The 21,657-nt window shown below is 41.6% G+C and overlaps 1 protein-coding gene across 3 annotated transcripts in view; it reads right to left on the bottom strand.

Annotated features, from left to right (window-relative positions):
- The window catches only part of TMEM117 (transmembrane protein 117), a 223,136-nt gene that overhangs the window by 92,884 nt on the left and 108,595 nt on the right, over positions 1-21,657 (bottom strand). For all 3 annotated transcript variants that reach the window (XM_075274361.1, XM_075274364.1, XM_075274362.1), the window contains one exon: positions 5,689-5,786. In XM_075274361.1, the coding sequence (XP_075130462.1) occupies positions 5,689-5,786 (98 nt within the window). The remainder of the gene's footprint in view (positions 1-5,688; positions 5,787-21,657) is intronic.

The following is a 21,657-nucleotide window of genomic DNA, read 5'->3' as shown; positions in this document are numbered from 1 at the left end:
TTTAATTAGCATAAATTGGCAACAAACTTAAAATACGTAAAATCACAACAATGGTAATTAAAATACATCACTACAGTGCCAGATTTTACATTCATTGATAATACAGAGAACATTAACCAAAGCAAAGTCTCATTGTGTTCACAGGTTGGAAAATACATGCAGTGCTGTAAAATAGTTGGATCCATCTACTAAACATCTGTAACATGTAGAGGAAATAAATTGTTATAGTCAGAGGCAGATAACACCATGGTTAGTCTATAAAAATCGAATAGTATATTCATATACATGCAGTCAGCAGATTTCTTGCTAAAGTGTCTGTGACTGCTTTTTGGTTAACACTGAAGTCTTTTTGTACTGAAGTCCTGGGTTCTAATCCAGCCACGGACATCTGCAAGAAGTTTGTATGTTCTCTTTGTGTTTGCATGGGTTACCTCCCACACTCCAGAGACATACTGTTAGGATATTTAGACTTCGAGCCCTATATGGGTTAGCGTTGACAATAGCTGTAAAACGCTGTAGAATATGACAACGCTTTATAAGCAAGCAAAATAAATACGTGATTCAGATGTTTACTATGGAATGGAGAAATTTCAACTGTAAATATAACATTTGAAAATAGGGTTGTAGGGTTAATTCACAAGTGGAAGTGGAAATTTCTGGGACTGTTTCATTCATAGTTTATGAATTGAGAATAGGATCAAATAATACATAAAACTTAAAATTTACTAACATTCCATAAAATGGTAGCAATCTCGTATAAACACAAAACTATTAAGTGCCCTTGTGCCATTTGAAATTCATCCAACCGTTGGTGCAATATTAGTCATCACTCCTAGGGCAAACTTTAGGACTGGGGAATACCAAAGATTTGGGATCCCAGGTATATGTTGCATTTGGGTTTCGGAGGTCTTTTTGGAATGGGAATAGTAGAATAGTATGTCATTCCGAACATTGACCAAAAAAGACACCAATACACTATCTGGAGAGAATATTTTAGTAAATTTAATATATTTATACCCAGGATATACATTTTTAACGCATATCAATAAGAATTAATTATTTTATTATTTTTGCCATTTTTTCACGTAGAATTGGATTACTTGTATATCAATAGGATTGGGATTAAGTGCCCTTGTGCTCTGAACTAGTGCTCAAATATAAAAAAAAAAAAACAGTCTTACCAGAGCAGGGCAAAATGGAGCTGGATAATATAATGCATCATCACAAGGAGGTTCAAGGAGTAAGGAATACATCCCTATCATCCCGTACATAGCTCATGTTCTGACAAGGACAGTCCCAATCTGACCCTGTGACTGTCCCTGGTAAGATACGTCTATACAATGATCCCACTCTGACGCGTTTCTTACTCACCCATTAATATAGAGTATTCATCAGGGGAATAATTCATGCATCAGTGGAGGATTCTTACAAGAAAGGGGGACATGCTCATACATGACCCTTAGGTTGTTACCCAGAACCCTTTACCCCTTGTGCAGGAGAGCTCCAGTTCGCAGCAATGTCAGATGAAAACTGAGTAACTCTCTCTAGAAGCAAGCAAAAAAGCATCAACAGCAGGGAAGAAGTAATACTTCAGAAGAGGGAATCGGAGCGAATTGTGGCCTAGGCCTGGCAGAATTCTACCCTAAGAAACCACAGAAAAATGGCTGACAGAGAATGCATACTCGGTTCTGCCTGAACCCGAAGCGGCAGAGCCGACTGCGCATGTGCAGAATTTTGATTCCCGAAGTTGTGCTTGTCAGCTGTTGACATAGTGAAGAGGCGGAGATGGATGACGATGAACATCCCCTGTGATCTTTGAGCATAATTTGCATAAAGAGAAAAAGAAGAAGAATTTGAAAATGGTGGTGAGGATCAGCAAAGTAAAGGTAGGAGATAAATAACCTTAATAAAGGCTATTCCTACGTGCTTTCAGTTTAAAAACTATTTTTTCAATGATAGAATCCCGTTAATATTTTAATGGCCATCTATGACACAAAAAATTGTAAACTGAATGGGATACAGCTTGTGAGTTTTTGACCAAAACAAGACAAATTTACAAAGATAAAACATATTTTCTTGGTGCTCAGTCGAGAAAGCTCATTAAAACTGTGCCTAGAATGTAAGCCATTCCACAAGGGTTCAGCTTAGTAAGATGAAATTGACAGGAATAATATACTTGTTCATTACAAATCCAATTACTGTGTTGAGAATTTTCCATAACAAACAGAAGAGAAAGCTTTCAGAAGTATTTATGGGAACTGCCGGGTAACCTAGCAACATTAACTATAACTAAATCTAACAAAATCTTAAAAATAAGACAAAACCAGAACTTTATAAATACATGAATTCTATACATCTCTACCTATATTGGGAAAATAATTATATAGGGTGTAGCTTTAGATGTGGTGCAAAGGTATCAGATGCACCCAGGCCTATTGTACCCAAGGGAATGCAAAGGCCCCTCTGCCACATAAATTGGCGCTTGACAGTTTGTGAACCTTTCAGAATTTTCTATATTTTGACATAAATGTGATCAAAACTACATTGGATTTTCATGAATCCTACATGTAGATAAAGAAAACCAAACTTGGTTATTCATATGTAGAAGAAAATGAATCAATATTACATATCTGTGAGTAGCAAAAGTGAGTGAACCTTTAGGATTAGCAGGTCATATGAAGGTGAAATAAGAGTCAAGTGTTTTCAACCAAACGGATGATCAGGTGTGAGCGGGTGATTGGTTTTATTTACAGAATAGGAATCTTTCAAAGTCTGAATTACATAGCAGATGGAAGTAGATAATAGAACGAAGAAAGGAGATTCCTGCAGACCTCAGGCTGGAAAAAGTTACAAATCAATCCCTGCAGAATTTGGACCAATGCACAGTAAGGCAGACTGTGTACAAAAAGAGGAAATTTAAGATCATTATTACCCTTCTCAGGAGTGGTCAACCAATAAAGATCATGCCAAGGGCATGGAGTATAATAGTCCACAAGGTCACAAAGGAACCCGATGTAACCTCTGAGCAACTAAACACCTTTCTAACATTAGCTAAAGAGCTTGAGTCCACCAGGAGAACAAAAAAACAACAATGTAATCATTGCAAGCAGAAAGGGCTACTCTTTAAAAAGAACATTGCAGTTTGCTTAAGATCACATGTACAAGCCAAAAAGCTATTAAAATTATGTCTTGTGGATGGAGGAGTCAAAAATAGACTGGTTTAAATAACAAATTTTATGTTTGTAGAAAGAAAAACACTGTCTCCCAGCATAAAATCTCCTACCACTGGTGAAACATGCTGGTGATAGTATCACACTTTGTAAATATTTTGCTGCATCTGTACCAGGAAAGTTTGCCACCATTGATGGAACAATGAATTCTGAATTACACCAACAAGTTTTAAAAAAGAAATGTCAGGCCACCTGTCTGAAGAGAACATCAGTCGTGCAGCAGACAACGGCCCTAAGCACACAAGTTATTCTATCAGAGAATGCCTAAAGAAGCTGAAGTCAAAATCTTAATCTTAATCCAACAGGAATGGTGTGGAAGGGCCTGAAGTCAGCAGCAACTCCAACATAAGGAGGTTGGTAAGGAAAAACGGCTTAAACTTCACCAAGCTGATTTGCAAGACTAAGACTTACCAGAAATATTTAGATGAAGTCATTGCTGTATAAGGGCTTCACATGAAAAACTGAAGGTTCACATACTTATGCTACTCAGGAATATTAGATCATTTTTTTATATAAATAAATGACTGAGTAAAATTGACTCCTGTCTGATATTGGCCCTCTAAATCTACTTTTAAGACTTATATAAAAATCTGATGTCCTTTCAAATTTCATAGAAAATTCCATAGGGTTCACAAAAAAATTTCCGAAGGATTCAATGGAAAATTCCATAGGGCTCACATATAATAGGTACATCTCCCATTATAATAAATACAAGAGTTTAAAATTTTATGTCTGCATTAGAGATGAGCGAACACTGTTCGGATCAGCCGATCCGAACAGCACGCACCCATAGAAATGAATGGAAGCACCTGTGACGCCGGCAAAGTCAGCGTCACAGGTGCTTCCATTCATTTCTATGGGTGCGTGCTGTTCGGATCGGCTGATCCGAACAGTGTTCGCTCATCTCTAGTCTGCATTACTCTAAAGCCGGGATCACACAGGGTTTTTTGGTCAGAATTTTGACGCTGAATCCGCGTCAAAATTCAGTTAAAAAAACTGCCTCCCATTGAATTCAATGGATTCCTTTTTCCACGAGCAGAAAAGAAGTGACATGCCCTGTCTTGAGGTGGATTCCACAGCAGAATCAGCCGCAGACTCCGCTGCGTGACACTTCCCTCCCGACTAGGCCCATTCGTTTGGGCCTAATCTGGAGCAGAATGCCACAACTGGATGCCGGTGCACTGTATGCAGTGCATCGGCATCCAGTCACAGCTAGACGTTTTTTTTGGACCGGATTCTGAGGCGGCCTCCGCGTCAAAATCCAGTCCAAAAACCCCCCGTGTGAACCTGGCTTTATGCTGGTAAGGAAATGGAGCTACTGATGGACAAGAGATGACATTGATGCACTGTCACAGACAATCTGGCGAATATAGAACAATCACCACTGCAGCCAAAGTGCTAAAATGTCAAATTGATTCCTACTACTCCATCATAAGTCACCTGTATGTTTAGTGCACACCAAATCACAGTACACAATTTCTGAAGCAATAATGTCATTGCACTTAAAAGGAAAATGTTTGTTTTGGTACCGTGTTAGCCAGTGGTTATAAAATATAAAAAACAAAATGGAGGATACCAGAATCTACCGGAAATTTAAGGACCTGAAAACTACTGAAGACTTGCAAAGTTTTTTTGTTTTTTATATTTTATAACCACTGGCTAACACGGTACCAAAACAAACATTTTCCTTTTACCAAATGGAGGATACCAAAATCTACCGGAAATTTAAGGACCTGAACTACTGAAGAATTGCACTTAAAATCATATAATAGTATTTTCATATAAATTCAGTACAAAGTCATGAAGTGGTTTTTTTTTCATAGATATTAATTTTATTGGAAACTTGTATTTTAAAAGGGGAAAGGGCAGTTTTGAAAGATTTCCTTATCACGCTTATAGAAATTCATGGCACGTGAAAACATCAGTATACAATACGGCTTGGAGGAAACCAAATCCCAAAATAAGAATGTATACACATATTGCTCACAAGATTATATGCTGTTAAATCTGTCATATGTCAAAGGATTCATAACATTGTTTCTGTTTTATCTCCCAATGAATTAATAATCATTATTTTTCATAATAATATCACTTGCTACTTTTGCATTACTGAAAATTGACAGACTTTTGCAATAAATGACATGGAATACACTACAATACACGGAATATGGAATACAATAACAGTAAGACTATCAAATAGACAAATGCTGTATTTTTATTTTAGTAAAGTCATTTGAGTTTTATTAGAAAAATTTCCACATTGCAGCCGTTTATTTATCTACCTTTGCTATGTCTGTATGGGAGATAAAAAAAAAAATGATAATAAAGAGACAATTTTTGGATTTCGCCACAGTCTGAAGCAGCCAATGGGGCTATAACCTAAATGGCCTAATCCCTATGATATTAGCCAGGATGATGGATATTTTTCTCAATGATTTTACAATACAGATGTACTTACCAAAACAGGATAATTCTGACATTTCCCCTTCTCCAGAAGGCTCGTGCAGATTTACCCCAGTCAGGGTACTGATTGTCCTGAAGCATCATATCAGTCACCTATAAAAAATAAGATAGTATTACAGTACTGCTTTATACTTGTATATTTCTGATAACACAATGTCCCCGTATCACAGTCCAAGAATATTTTAATAAATAAAAGAGTAAACTGCACTGTATTGGAATTGCATTGAGATGCCCATACATTAAATCTACAGGAGCTCATGACATCCCATTCTAAATCCATATGCATTCAAACGGAGTTGGTCCCATACTTGCAGCTAGAAATAGCTTCCAGACTTTTGGGAAGTCTTTGTACAAGGTTTGAAGTTCGTCTGTGGAAATTATTGCCCATTGATCCAGAAGAACATTCATGAGGTCAGACACTGATGATGGGTGAGTGTGCCTGCCTTGCAATCTCCATTCTAGTTCATCCCAACTATATTTGATGAGGTTAAGGTCGGGGCTTTGAGAAGGCTTTTCAAGTTCTTCCACAACAAATTCACCCAATCATTCCTTTATAGACCTTGCTTTGTCCTAGGATAAAAAGGGTGCCTTCCTTAATCTGTTCCCACAAAGTCAGAAGCATACAATTGCCCAAAATGTCTTGATGTGCTGAAGTATTAAGATTTCTCTTCACTGGAAATAAGGCATCTCTACCTCTGTAAAACAACCCCATAGCATTATCTCTCATCCAATAAACTTTATATTTGGCATAATGCAATCAGATAGGTAACATACTTCTGGCATTCCCCAAAACCAGACTTAACCATCAGAGCTCCAGAAAGAGAAGTTTGATTCCTCGGTCTACGCCTTTCCACTGTTCCGTATTCCAGTGGCAGTGTTTTTCACATCAGTCCATCTTAGACTAGCATTGTGCTTGGTGTTATAAGACTTGCATGCAGCTACTCAGTCTTAAATATCCATACCGTAAAGTTCATGTTTATACCAGATTTGGAACTGTTCTGTTAAGAGTGTTGGTGCAGCATGTGCCTCCTCTCTCAGTGACCCTACTCTGTAGCTTTATATGCTCTACCACTTTGTGACTGAATAAGCACAAAAGATTATCTGGCGCCCAAATTTTAGAACCTCCAAGAGGCATTGGTGTAACCAGTTGCAGCTCCTACCTGGGAAACCACTTAGGAGGTGGTGAGGAACATACAAAAACAAGGGAAAAAACTGGGATATTGTTTTGGAGCGCTACTGAACGGAAGACAATGTGGACATTGAGTATAAATAAATATATTTTATTGGTTCCAAGGACAGAAACAATGGCTACGCGTTTTGACTCCGTACTGGCGTCTTCTTCATGCCACTAGAAGACATAACAACATCAAAGAACTATATATGTGAAAAGGTAGTGAGAATAAAATAAAATGACAATCACATGTAGAAGATAAAGTTCAATAAAGAACGTCCCACACACAAGATAGTATTGTTATTGAACTTTATCTTCTACATGTGATTATGTCATTTTATTTTATGACTTTGTGACTGAGACCTTCAGGCCCTTCCAGAAATCCAGCAATTGATACCAACACAATGAAGGTCCCTTGACCCCTGAGTAGCACTCCAGAAAGAAGTAAATGAGTTAGAGAGGTGGTCATGCATGTGTCTTCAATGTAGGTTTATTGACGTAGTGAAATAGTTGTCTCAGCAACTCACAAACTACAATGGCCACAAGCATGCATGGTCTCTTACTTTCTGGAGTAGATATAAGAGAGTAAATCCTGAAAGTAAAATCAGCATCTATCAGACAATTATGGCATATACTGTACTTTTAATATGCCATTAGCGTTGAAGTGTCTCATGAAAGTAATATTTTTGCTTTCTTAATGCTACGCACCATATAATTATATAGCACTGAGCATCTAGTTAACTTTCAGTGCCATTTAGTACATTACAGAGCTGTGCCTTCTACATGGTTTCCAGATTCCAGTTGCACACACTCGGGGCCCAGTAATAGCTGAAAAAGTTGGTAAATTCTCGGACACTTGCAACTTAACCCCTTAGATGTCATGTTGGGTGGTTAAAAAGCAAGATCTCTCCCTTTGTTCACAGGGTTGTAATTGCAGCCTGGATGCCAATCAATGGCTTTTTGGCGGCCTTTTCCTATAACATTTAGAACAAAGTAATGCATTACATTGTATAGGGTAACGAGCAGTCCCACGTTCAAGCCCTCTTTTTGGGACAGCAAAAATATTTTTACAAACATTTTCTAAAAAGTATGAAAAATAAATAAAAAAAAAGCTTTAAAAAAACCCTTTACTATTCATATAATAAACAATGCAAACAAATAAAATAAGTAAAGATATTAGGTATCACCAGCGCCGCACCTCCCATGAGGCGACCTGAAGCAACCACTTCAGGCGGCGCTATGCCAGGGCCTCGGGAGGGCGGCATTTTTGCTGACCTAAGCCAGTCCAGGACAAGCTGTCCTGGACTGGCTTAGCGTCACTGTGTCTGCAGCCCGACACGGGAAGCAAGCGGTGTATTGGGGTGGCCCTGCTGGACCTAGCGCTGCTCCAGCGGCCGCCCCTCACACTCAGGCAGAGAGCAGGTCCTCTCCCTGCCTGCTCTCTGCCTGCAAATGCTGCTCGCTCCGCTCGGCCACGCCCCCTTTCCACTCGACCCCACCCCCTTCCGTCCAGCCACGCCCCTTTCTTGTGACACCCCGCCCCCTCAGCTCCGCCCCTCCTCCGGGGGGGGGCAGGTTTCTGACACCGCTTCAGGCGGCAGAAAGCCCAGGTTCACCCCTGGGTATCGCTGTGAGCATATAAATATGCACTATCCAAATATATAATTATTTATACCATACAGTGAATGCTGTAGAAAAAAAAAAGTAATTAACACAATACACTGGTTAATGTGTTCGCCCTCCAGAAAAAACAATAGTGATCAAAATTCTGTATATACTAGAAAATGCCATTCAAAACCACAACTTATTCCACCAAAAAAGAGCCCTCACATACCTCAGTCAACAAAAAAAATAGGTGAATGTCAAAATAGATGTGCTATTTATTTGTTTAATTCGTAAAATGCCATTTGAGTCAGTGATAGTGGTAAAATATAATAGAACCAATATAAATATGGTATTACCGTAATTGTATAGACCGACTGGGAAAATTGGCCATGTCATTTTTAACCTGTTAGTGTCCAGTCCGTTTTAGACCTTAACGACATTTTTTGTACTTTTACATTGTCGCATATCAGGAGCCATGTTAGGATCACATCTTCCATCTTGTATTCTGTCAGCCATTTTATAAGCATTTTCTGTTCTAAGCTTCATAAGGATGTCTGTTTAGAGTCTAAGAGACCCCTTTAGGGGATAAGGCGTGTGGAATGTTAATGGTTGGGTTATAACTCCTTATCTATTTGTGGTCATCTTTGAGGGTGGGTGTAGAAACCGGTTCAAATAACCTGTTTGGTCGTTAGCCCCAAGGCCGGAACGGACCAGTACGTGATCATTATCTCTCTTTCTGTGATATACATCTAGAACTAGTGTATTATGTTGGCTTACACATAAATATCTTAGATTCTTTTTCATGTCATGAGAAAGGTCATCCCAGGTTGGAGTGTAACAATGATATGCAGACCTTATCCAATAGTCATGTGCCACAGCTTATGTCATTAGAATAGTCCAACCTGCTTTTGTCTGTATAAATATTGACTCCTGTAACAATAAATCAGAACTCTTGATACACAGCCATCTTGTGTCATTAATCAGTTCTCCAGGCTTAAAAGAAGATGGCTGCAGTCCATCTAGGCCTGTTAATTAATTATTTAATTTGGAGCTCTGCAACATACTATGAGGACTCTTTAATGTCCACAACAAGCCATAACTTTTCTTTTATTACTCCATCAATATAATTGTACGAGGGCTTCATTTTTTTGTGGGACAAGTTGTAGTTTATAATGGTACATTTTTGGTGTACATATATTTCATTTACTAACTTTTCTCAACTCTTTCAAGGAGGGAATGGAAAGAGACAAATTCCACCACTGTCATTTTACGCTCTTCACTGTGTGGCTTAAATTACCTGATTCTCTGGTCAATACCAGTTTTTTTGGGGATCAGTAAAAGGTATCCACAGTGATTAATTTTGCGATAAAATTACATTGATACCAAATTTGACTATATATATATATATATATATATATATATATATATATATATATATATATATTTTTTTTTAAGTTTTACTATTTCCTTTTCTCTCCAAGTAATCTTTTGCTTGCATCACTACTTTCTAAGAGCCATAGCTTTATTATTTTTCAGGCAACAGATTTGTGGCGGGGCTTTATTTTGCGGAACATAATATTTTAAATCCATTTTTAAATTATTTTTTCAGTGGACGACAAAAACTTATTGAAACAACTTTTTAAGACCTTTAGTTAGCTATTTATTTTGCTATTTTTAATCCCACTAGGACATTAGATCACTTACATAATACATTGTATTGCTTATGCAGCGCAATGCATTATGCAGTAAGTGCAGAACTGCTGTGCAGTCTATCAGACCTACTCTGTTTACTATGCTCTGACATTGGTCCCTTGTGATCATCTTTCCAGGGGTGACTGTCTACTATGGGGAGCCCCCTCCTTCTAGATCCCTTTAGATGCTGCAGTCACTATTAACTGCAGTATCTAAGGATTTAATGCTGCAGAATCGGTCACTTTCACTACCAGCTGCTGTATGTACTAGGAGCAGGTAGCAAGAGAGGAAGACTGGAGAAACCCCTTGCACTAGATTTGAGGGAGGCATTTCAAATACCTTATTATGTCCTAATGTCGAATTGGCTCAGTAATTAAGATGTAAAATGGCTGAAAAGTGGCAAGAAGTTAATGCAGAATGAACATCATAAAAACAAAACAAAAAAAATAATGACAGACTTGTACAACTTGTTTCATAATGAATGTGGCTATGTCGATATAAAAGTAAATTATTTGTCAGGATCCAGGTGTATTGCTTTGCCCATTTTGTTGTTATCTGCCCTGTTCCAAGATGGAGAAGACTGCTTCTTTCGGCACACCCAGTTCCTGCTTGGACTTTGCTTAAAAAGCCTCACCTGCTGCTGCTTAGTGCCTCAGTATCAGCACTGGTTTCTGGACTTTGGCTGCTGAACCTCTCTCTTTTGGCTTTGGGACCTTGACTGCAGAACCCCTCTCCCTCCTGGCTCCTGGACTCTGGCAGTGGAACTCTCTCTCCTGGCTTTTGGACTCTGGCAGTTGAACTCTCCCTCTCTTGGCCCCTGGAATCCATGACATTGCCACAAGACCTGCATGGACTTGGATAAGTTGTCTGCACTCTGTTCCTACATACCATTTGAGCATTGTCTGAACTCTGTTCTTGCATATCGTGTGAGCCTGTGTCTAAACTCTGTACCTGCACAAGATAAAGAACATTATTGACTGTATATTGTTGTGCTAGTCTGCTTGCGGGCCGGTGGCTCAAGGTATCCCTAGACTAAGGAGTATCATTACAAGATACTGAGGCCATTATGGATACCGCTGCCGTGCAGGCGTTTTACATCCGCATTAAAAAGCTCAATGGACAGGTGCAGACAACCAGCGATAGTGTGCACGCACTGGGATTAAAGATTGAATCAGTGGATAATCGGTCCACTAGTGATCTGCAAGCAGTCAGTCAGATGCTGCAGGAGGTGAGCACATCCCAGCAAGGACTACAAGCAGCTCTGCAAATCTCCCAGCAGGAATTGCACACCTTTCGGCTTGAGATAAATGAGGCTGTGCTTGCTTTGGCAGAACGCTGCACCCAACTCGAGACTGCAGGATCGACTCCGCTCTCCCAGAGTACACCAAGGCTGCCGCCTTTTCGTTTTGGAGGTGAACGGGATAAGTTCCGGGGATTCGTCAATCAGTGTCGTCTGTTTTTTCGGGCCCACGCCGCCCATTACTGCACGGATACAACTAAAATAAATTGTGTGCTTATGCTCCTTACCCATAAGGCACTGGCCTGGGCAAATCCTTTAATAAAGACTGATGATCCGTGCTTACATAACTTTGACAGTTTCATCGCAGCTATGGCCCAACTGTTCGATGACCCAAACCGGTCCTTTACCGCAGAAAACGCCCTGTTGGCACTACGACAGGGTAAACGCTCAGTCGCAGAGTATGTTACGGAGTTCCGGCGATGGGCGGTTGATACTGCCCGGTCTGAAGAGGGTCTGCTCCCCTTGTTTCGCCGAGGTTTGTCCAGCCCTATTAAAGATGAACTGGCCCGAATTGAACCTCCTACGGATCTCTCCGATTTTATTAACCTCTGCATTCGTATGGATGTTCGTCTCTCGGAACGCAAGCTAGAGAGATGGACTTCATTAAACCGAGGTAATAACCCCTTACCTTTTTCTTCCAGCCGGGGGTCCCAAAATCAGGCGATGCAGGAACCGATAGCAGAACCCATGCAAGTGGATTCGCTCCGCAAGAGAGAAAATGCAGAACGACGCAAGCAGAAACTTCGGGAAGGAACTTGCCTGTACTGTGGAGCTAAAAACCATTTTTTGATGAATTGCCCCAGGAGACCCCCCAGGACTATCGCAGCATTAGCTGAGAATGAGGATGAGGAGCCCAGTTCAGACATGGAGTCTTATACATCAGAACTTGCTCCTTCGCTGAATATGGTTGTCCAATCCCTAACATCAGTCGCTCCACACATAGAACTCAAGGATAAGAATTCACACTTCTTCCTGCCCATTAAGATCTGGAAGGGGACTCAGTGGCTCCAGTGTCTGGCCATGGTGGATTCGGGAGCGGGGGGTAACTTCATGGACGGTGCGTTTGCAGAGCGTCACGACATCACTGTCAGGAAGAAAGATTCCCCCATAATTATGGAAACCGTTGATGGCTCTCCGTTGACATCGGGTCCCGTGGATCACGAAATTGAGACCCTGAAGATCCGCATCGAACCTCAGCATGAAGAAGTCATCACATTCATGATCATTTCATCCCCGCACTTCCCACTCATCCTTGGCCTACCTTGGCTTCAAGCACAGAACCCAACCATCAATTGGGAGACTAAAGACATTGTTTTCCCAAAAAGGGCCGCTGCTTCTTGCCATTCCCTGAAAGATTTCCCTCCTGCACATAAGCAGGAGCCTGGACCCTCCTCTGCCTCGGGTGTCGGGTTGTCGGAAACTGGGCTTCCTGTGGTATATAAAGAATTTGCAGATGTGTGCGACAAGAAGAATGCGGATGTACTTCCCCCTCATCGTCCATATGATTGTCCGATAGAATTATTATCTGGGGCCCCGATACCATTTGGACATATTTACCCCCTGGCCGGTCCGGAACTCAAAGCACTAAAAGAATACATAGACGAAAACCGAGCCAAAGGATTCATTCGTCCCTCTTCCTCCCCAGCCGGAGCCCCGATATTTTTTGTAAAGAAGAAGGACGGTTCTCGGAGGCCCTGCATTGACTATCGAGAGCTCAACAAAGTGACGGTGAGAAATCGTTACCCATTACCACTGATCCCCGAGCTATTGGAAAGAGTTCGACAGGCGTCCATTTTTACTAAGCTGGATCTACGAGGGGCTTACAACCTGGTTCGGATACGGCGAGGGGATGAGTGGAAGACGGCTTTTCGCTCCAGGTATGGTCATTTTGAATACCTTGTCATGCCTTTCGGACTCACTAATGCCCCTGCCACTTTCCAGCATCTAATCAATGATATATTTCGAGACTACCTGGACAGGTTTGTGGTAATCTACTTGGACGACATCCTGATCTACTCGAACAATATGCAAGAACACCAGGATCAGGTGAAAGCAGTATTACAGCGTCTAAGAGAAAATCACCTATACATCAAACTGGAGAAGTGTGAGTTCCATAAATCCAAAATACAATTCTTGGGATATGTCATTTCTCCCCAGGGACTGAGCATGGACACCAGCAAGGTGAAAGCTGTCCAGGAATGGCCGACCCCAAAAAACAGCAAGGAGGTACAACGATTCATAGGTTTTGCAAACTTCTACCGGCGCTTCATAAAGAATTTTTCTGCAATTGTGTCGCCTATTACCTCACTGACAAAAAAGACTGCAGTTTTTCACTGGTCCCCACAAGCCCAGAGCGCATTCGATCAACTGAAGCAGGAATTTACTACCGCTCCACTCCTGATACACCCTGACCCCGAATCTGCTTTTATTGTGGAAGCAGATGCCTCAGACTGTGCTATAGGGGCTGTTCTTTCGCAGCGAAGCGGGATAAGGGGGTTGCTCCACCCCTGTGCCTTCTTCTCCCGAAAGATGTCTACCGCAGAGAGGAACTACGATATAGGCAATAAGGAGTTATTAGCTATTGTTTCTGCTTTTAAGGAATGGAGACATCATCTTCAGGGGGCAGTGCAGCAAATTATTGTTCTTACAGATCATCGGAACCTGGAATTCTTCCGGTCCGCGAAAAATATGACTACCCGACAAGCCCGATGGACTTTATTTCTTTCCCGAATGTATTCCTCCAAACCAAGTTCTGCCCCTTTGCCAGAGCCTATTCTTCCTAATTCTTGTTTTTTAGGTGTCATACACAACAAGGACCTGATTGCCGATATTAAGGATGCGTATGAATCGGATGCCTTTCTGTCTTCACCCCCAGAAGACGTCTCCTTGACTTTCCATGGTGTGTGGGTTCGCGACGGTCGCCTCTATGTCCCGGAAGCTGCAAGGCTTAAGGTACTCAAGCTAATCCATGATTCTAAACTCGCAGGTCACAGGGGGATCCAGAAGTCTCAAGAGTTCCTGTCTCGTTTCTACTGGTGGCCCGGTTTTCAAAAGGACGTCAAGAACTATGTTCGCTCCTGTGAAGTCTGTGCCAGGTGTAAGGTACCTAGGGCCTTGCCCACCGGTCTCCTGCAGCCCCTGCCTGTTCCATCTCGGCCTTGGGGCTCAATCTCCATGGACTTTATCGTAGACTTGCCGCCCTCTCAGGGGCAAACCATAGTTCTGGTTGTGGTAGACCGTTTAAATAAAGCAGCCCATTTCATCCCGTGCGCAGGTCTTCCATCGGCTACCACCACCGCCACTTTGATCATACGGGAAGTCTTCCGGCTACACGGTGTTCCTGACGAGATCATCTCAGATCGAGGAGTGCAGTTTACCTCCCGATTCTGGAGAGCGTTCTGTGCTGCAGTAGGCATCTCAGTTCGGTTGTCCTCCGCTTATCATCCCCAGACAAATGGCCAGACGGAACGGACAAATCAGACCTTGGAACAATATTTACGGTGCTACATCAGTCATCAGCAGGACGATTGGGTTGAGCTGCTTCCCCTGGCTGAGTTCTGCTTTAACAACTCTCAGAGCGCGACCACTAAACGTTCTCCATTTTATGCCAACCTAGGCTACCATCCGCAGATCCAACCGCAGCTCCCTGTGGACACTTCGGTTCCTGCCGTTGCGGAGAGAATAATAGCCTTGCAAGGTATCCTGGTAACTTTAAAGGAGACCCTGGCCACGGCCCAGACCCGCTATAAGAAGGCGGCTGATCGGTTCCGGAAGCCGGCTCCCATTTACAAGCTCGGAGATTCGGTATGGCTCTCTACTAAGAACTTAAGATTGAAGCTGCCTTCGCCCAAGTTGGGCCAGAAATACATCGGTCCTTTCAAGGTTTGCGGTATTGTAAGCTCCGTGGCCTGCAAACTTCAACTTCCCAAGACCCTTAGGATACACCCGGTATTCCATGTCTCTTTGCTGAAACCCACTGTTCCTAATTCCTTTTTAGGTCGGTCTTCCCCACCCCCCGATCCCATCATGGTTGATGGCCAGGAACATTATGAGGTGGAGGACATCTTGGATTCCCGATTCTATCGAAAGCACCTACAGTACCTGGTCAAGTGGAAGGGGTACCCTGCTGAAGACAACTCTTGGGAGCCGGTGAGTAACCTTTGCGCTCCACAGCTGGTCCAACGTTTCCACCTAAGGCACCCCAGCAAACCGGCTCCAGGGATCGTCCAGAGGCCACTCCTAGGGAGGGAGTAGTGTCAGGATACAGGTGTATTGCTTTGCCCATTTTGTTGTTATCTGCCCTGTTCCAAGATGGAGAAGACTGCTTCTTTCGGCACACCCAGTTCCTGCTTGGACTTTGCTTAAAAAGCCTCACCTGCTGCTGCTTAGTGCCTCAGTATCAGCACTGGTTTCTGGACTTTGGCTGCTGAACCTATCTCTTCTGGCTTTGGGACCTTGACTGCAGAACCCCTCTCCCTCCTGGCTCCTGGACTCTGGCAGTGGAACTCTCTCTCCTGGCTTTTGGACTCTGGCAGTTGAACTCTCCCTCTCTTGGCCCCTGGAATCCATGACATTGCCACAAGACCTGCATGGATTTGGATAAGTTGTCTGCACTCTGTTCCTACATACCATTTGAGCATTGTCTGAACTCTGTTCTTGCATATCGTGTGAGCCTGTGTCTAAACTCTGTACCTGCACAAGATAAAGAACATTATTGACTGTATATTGTTGTGCTAGTCTGCTTGCGGGCCGGTGGCTCAAGGTATCCCTAGATTAAGGAGTATCATTACATTATTCCCCTCTCCCATCCCAGCTTGCTGAATGCAGCTTGTTGAATGGGATACTATGAAGTATCACAATACTTATGCAGATCAAATAATATGCAGATGCTTCTAGAGAATGGACTCGGTGTTATCTGTGTATTTGCATAGAAAAATAACAGATAGGATTTTATCAGCAAACTGCAAATAACTGAACTGATTGTCCTGCTAGCAGAGCAGTGAATGACGTTATTTGTCCTTTCACACAGGATCAGAGCTATGCAAACAATGGGAGGAATACGTTCACATAGCAGAAAAACAAAGTGCTATTTCTAAAGCAATATATTTAGGAAAAGTCTTCAATACATAAGCTACCAGTATAGATAGGATCCTTGAGATGGAAATATCCCTTTAATGGGATATTCTATGTTGGCTATGTTGAAGATCTTTTCTTATACAGTATGTTTGGCAATATATAAAAAAAAAGTTTTGTTTATTAAAATTAGTTAAAAAAAATAGTAATAATAATAAATTTGTGAATTGAGCCATATTTATGGAATGGTTATATCTACCAAAAATAAGATTTGTTCTCTGCCAATCCTGGATATTACTGACTACTGTTCATTAGAGGAGTTTAGGAATTTTTCTCAGTGAGTATAAAGAATGTAAATGGTGACTACTGAAACACTGAGGAATTTATATTTTACTGAGCCCAGGGAGCAGCAATCCTTCCCTGCTATCTTAAGCATTGTGCCTCATGGCCTTGATTCCCAGACAAGCTGCTTTCTTTTAATGGATGTTGTACATCGCTCTGCACATCACAACAAATCTTTAAAATGAATAAAGGTAACTTTCACTTGGCAATCAGTATTCTCTATCATTATTTGTAAAGCAAAACTAGAAATGGGGCAAAATACAAAAAAAGATTACGAGTAGAGATGAGCGAACAGTGTTCTATCGAACTCATGTTCGATCGGATATTAGGCTGTTCGGCATGTTCGAATCGAATCGAACACCGCGTGGTAAAGTGCGCCATTACTCGATTCCCCTCCCACCTTCCCTGGCGCCTTTTTTGCTCCAATAACAGCGCAGGGTAGGTGGGACAGGAACTACGACACCGGTGACGTTGAAAAAAGTAGGCAAAACCCATTGGCTGCCGAAAACATGTGACCTCTAATTTAAAAGAACAGCGCCGCCCAGCTTCGCGTCATTCTGAGCTTGCAATTCACCGAGGACGGAGGTTTCCGTCCAGCTAGCTAGGGCTTAGATTCTGGGTAGGCAGGGACAGGCTAGGATAGGAAGGAGAAGACAACCAACAGCTCTTGTAAGAGCTAAATTCCAGGGAGAAGCTTGTCAGTGTAACGTGGCACTGACGGGCTCAATCGCCGCAACCCAGCTTTCCCAGGATCCTGAATGGAATACACTGTCAGTGTATTCCCGTATACCCGATATATACCCCGATACCCGTTCCAACGGTGTGCCCCCCCACCTTCACCCCAGAAATACCCTGCAAGTCCCCTAGCAATAGAATTGGGGCTATATACACCCACAATTTTTACTACTGGTATACAGTGCCATTGTCTGACTGGGAATTCAAAGAATATATTGGGAATACAAATACCCTCATTTCTTGCTACTGCCATATAGTGCCAGTTTCTGACTGGTAATTCAAAGAATATATTGGGGTTACGTGCACCCACAATTTTTACTACTGGTATACAGTGCCATTGTCTGACTGGGAATTCAAAGAATATATTGGGAATACAAATACCCTCATTTCTTGCTACTGCCATATAGTGCCAGTGTCTGACTGGGAATTCAAAGAATATATTGGGGTTACGTGCACCCACAATTTTTACTACTGGTATACAGTGCCATTGTCTGACTGGGAATTCAAAGAGTATATTGGGAATACAAATACCCTCATTTCTTGCTACTGCCATATAGTGCCAGTTTCCGACTGGGAATTCAAAGAATATATTGGGGTTACGTGCACCCACAATTTTTACTACTGGTATACAGTGCCATTGTCTGACTGGGAATTCAAAGAATATATTGGGGTTATAAATACCCTCATTTCTTGCTACTGCCATATAGTGCCAGTTTCTGACTGGTAATTCAAAGAATATATTGGGGTTACGTGCACCCACAATTTTTACTACTGGTATACAGTGCCATTGTCTGACTGGGAATTCAAAGAGTATATTGGGAATACAAATACCCTCATTTCTTGCTACTGCCATATAGTGCCAGTTTCTGACTGGGAATTCAAAGAATATATTGGGGTTACGTGCACCCACAATTTTTACTACTGGTATACAGTGCCATTGTCTGACTGGGAATTCAAAGAATATATTGGGGTTATAAATACCCTCATTTCTTGCTACTGCCATATAGTGCCAGTTTCTGACTGGTAATTCAAAGAATATATTGGGGTTACGTGCACCCACAATTTTTACTACTGGTATACAGTGCCATTGTCTGACTGGGAATTCAAAGAGTATATTGGGAATACAAATACCCTCATTTCTTGCTACTGCCATATAGTGCCAGTTTCTGACTGGTAATTCAAAGAATATATTGGGGTTACGTGCACCCACAATTTTTACTACTGGTATACAGTGCCATTGTCTGACTGGGAATTCAAAGAATATATTGGGGTTATAAATACCCTCATTTCTTGCTACTGCCATATAGTGCCAGTTTCTGACTGGTAATTCAAAGAATATATTGGGGTTACGTGCACCCACAATTTTTACTACTGGTATACAGTGCCATTGTCTGACTGGGAATTCAAAGAGTATATTGGGAATACAAATACCCTCATTTCTTGCTACTGCCATATAGTGCCAGTTTCTGACTGGTAATTCAAAGAATATATTGGGGTTACGTGCACCCACAATTTTTACTACTGGTATACAGTGCCATTGTCTGACTGGGAATTCAAAGAGTATATTGGGAATACAAATACCCTCATTTCTTGCTACTGCCATATAGTGCCAGTTTCTGACTGGGAATTCAAAGAATATATTGGGGTTACGTGCACCCACAATTTTTACTACTGGTATACAGTGCCATTGTCTGACTGGGAATTCAAAGAATATATTGGGAATACAAATACCCTCATTTCTTGCTACTGCCATATAGTGCCAGTGTCTGACTGGGAATTCAAAGAATATATTGGGGTTACGTGCACCCACAATTTTTACTACTGGTATACAGTGCCATTGTCTGACTGGGAATTCAAAGAGTATATTGGGAATACAAATACCCTCATTTCTTGCTACTGCCATATAGTGCCAGTTTCTGACTGGTAATTCAAAGAATATATTGGGGTTACGTGCACCCACAATTTTTACTACTGGTATACAGTGCCATTGTCTGACTGGGAATTCAAAGAGTATATTGGGAATACAAATACCCTCATTTCTTGCCACTGCCATATAGTGCCAGTTTCTGACTGGTAATTCAAAGAATATATTGGGGTTACGTGCACCCACAATTTTTACTACTGGTATACAGTGCCATTGTCTGACTGGGAATTCAAAGAGTATATTGGGAATACAAATACCCTCATTTCTTGCTACTGCCATATAGTGCCAGTTTCTGACTGGGAATTCAAAGAATATATTGGGGTTACGTGCACCCACAATTTTTACTACTGGTATACAGTGCCATTGTCTGACTGGGAATTCAAAGAGTATATTGGGAATACAAATACCCTCATTTCTTGCTACTGCCATATAGTGCCAGTTTCTGACTGGTAATTCAAAGAATATATTGGGGTTACGTGCACCCACAATTTTTACTACTGGTATACAGTGCCATTGTCTGACTGGGAATTCAAAGAGTATATTGGGAATACAAATACCCTCATTTCTTGCTACTGCCATATAGTGCCAGTTTCTGACTGGGAATTCAAAGAATATATTGGGGTTACGTGCACCCACAATTTTTACTACTGGTATACAGTGCCATTGTCTGACTGGGAATTCAAAGAGTATATTGGGAATACAAATACCCTCATTTCTTGCTACTGCCATATAGTGCCAGTTTCTGACTGGTAATTCAAAGAATATATTGGGGTTACGTGCACCCACAATTTTTACTACTGGTATACAGTGCCATTGTCTGACTGGGAATTCAAAGAGTATATTGGGAATACAAATACCCTCATTTCTTGCTACTGCCATATAGTGCCAGTTTCTGACTGGGAATTCAAAGAATATATTGGGGTTACGTGCACCCACAATTTTTACTACTGGTATACAGTGCCATTGTCTGACTGGGAATTCAAAGAGTATATTGGGAATACAAATACCCTCATTTCTTGCTACTGCCATATAGTGCCAGTTTCTGACTGGTAATTCAAAGAATATATTGGGGTTACGTGCACCCACAATTTTTACTACTGGTATACAGTGCCATTGTCTGACTGGGAATTCAAAGAGTATATTGGGAATACAAATACCCTCATTTCTTGCTACTGCCATATAGTGCCAGTTTCTGACTGGGAATTCAAAGAATATATTGGGGTTACGTGCACCCACAATTTTTACTACTGGTATACAGTGCCATTGTCTGACTGGGAATTCAAAGAATATATTGGGGTTATAAATACCCTCATTTCTTGCTACTGCCATATAGTGCCAGTTTCTGACTGGTAATTCAAAGAATATATTGGGGTTACGTGCACCCACAATTTTTACTACTGGTATACAGTGCCATTGTCTGACTGGGAATTCAAAGAGTATATTGGGAATACAAATACCCTCATTTCTTGCTACTGCCATATAGTGCCAGTTTCTGACTGGGAATTCAAAGAATATATTGGGGTTACGTGCACCCACAATTTTTACTACTGGTATACAGTGCCATTGTCTGACTGGGAATTCAAAGAATATATTGGGGTTATAAATACCCTCATTTCTTGCTACTGCCATATAGTGCCAGTTTCTGACTGGTAATTCAAAGAATATATTGGGGTTACGTGCACCCACAATTTTTACTACTGGTATACAGTGCCATTGTCTGACTGGGAATTCAAAGAGTATATTGGGAATACAAATACCCTCATTTCTTGCTACTGCCATATAGTGCCAGTTTCTGACTGGGAATTCAAAGAATATATTGGGGTTACGTGCACCCACAATTTTTACTACTGGTATACAGTGCCAATTTCTAACTAGGAATTCAAAATGCGCAAGGCTCCCGGAAAGGGACGTGGACGAGGCCGTGGGCGAGGTCGGGGGAATGGTTCTGGGGAGCAAGGTAGCAGTGAAGCCACAGGGCGTCCCGTGCCTACTCCTGTGGGGCAGCAAGCATTGCGCCACTCCACAGTGCCAGGGTTGCTTGCCACATTAACTAAACTGCAGGGTACAAACCTTAGTAGGCCCGAGAACCAGGAACAGGTCTTGCAATGGCTGTCAGAGAACG

Source organism: Leptodactylus fuscus, chromosome 5 (genome assembly GCF_031893055.1).
Source record: "Leptodactylus fuscus isolate aLepFus1 chromosome 5, aLepFus1.hap2, whole genome shotgun sequence".
Taxonomy (NCBI): domain Eukaryota; kingdom Metazoa; phylum Chordata; class Amphibia; order Anura; family Leptodactylidae; genus Leptodactylus; species Leptodactylus fuscus.
Note: the sequence above shows the minus strand (reverse complement) of the source record. Positions and strands in the feature narration are given on the sequence as shown.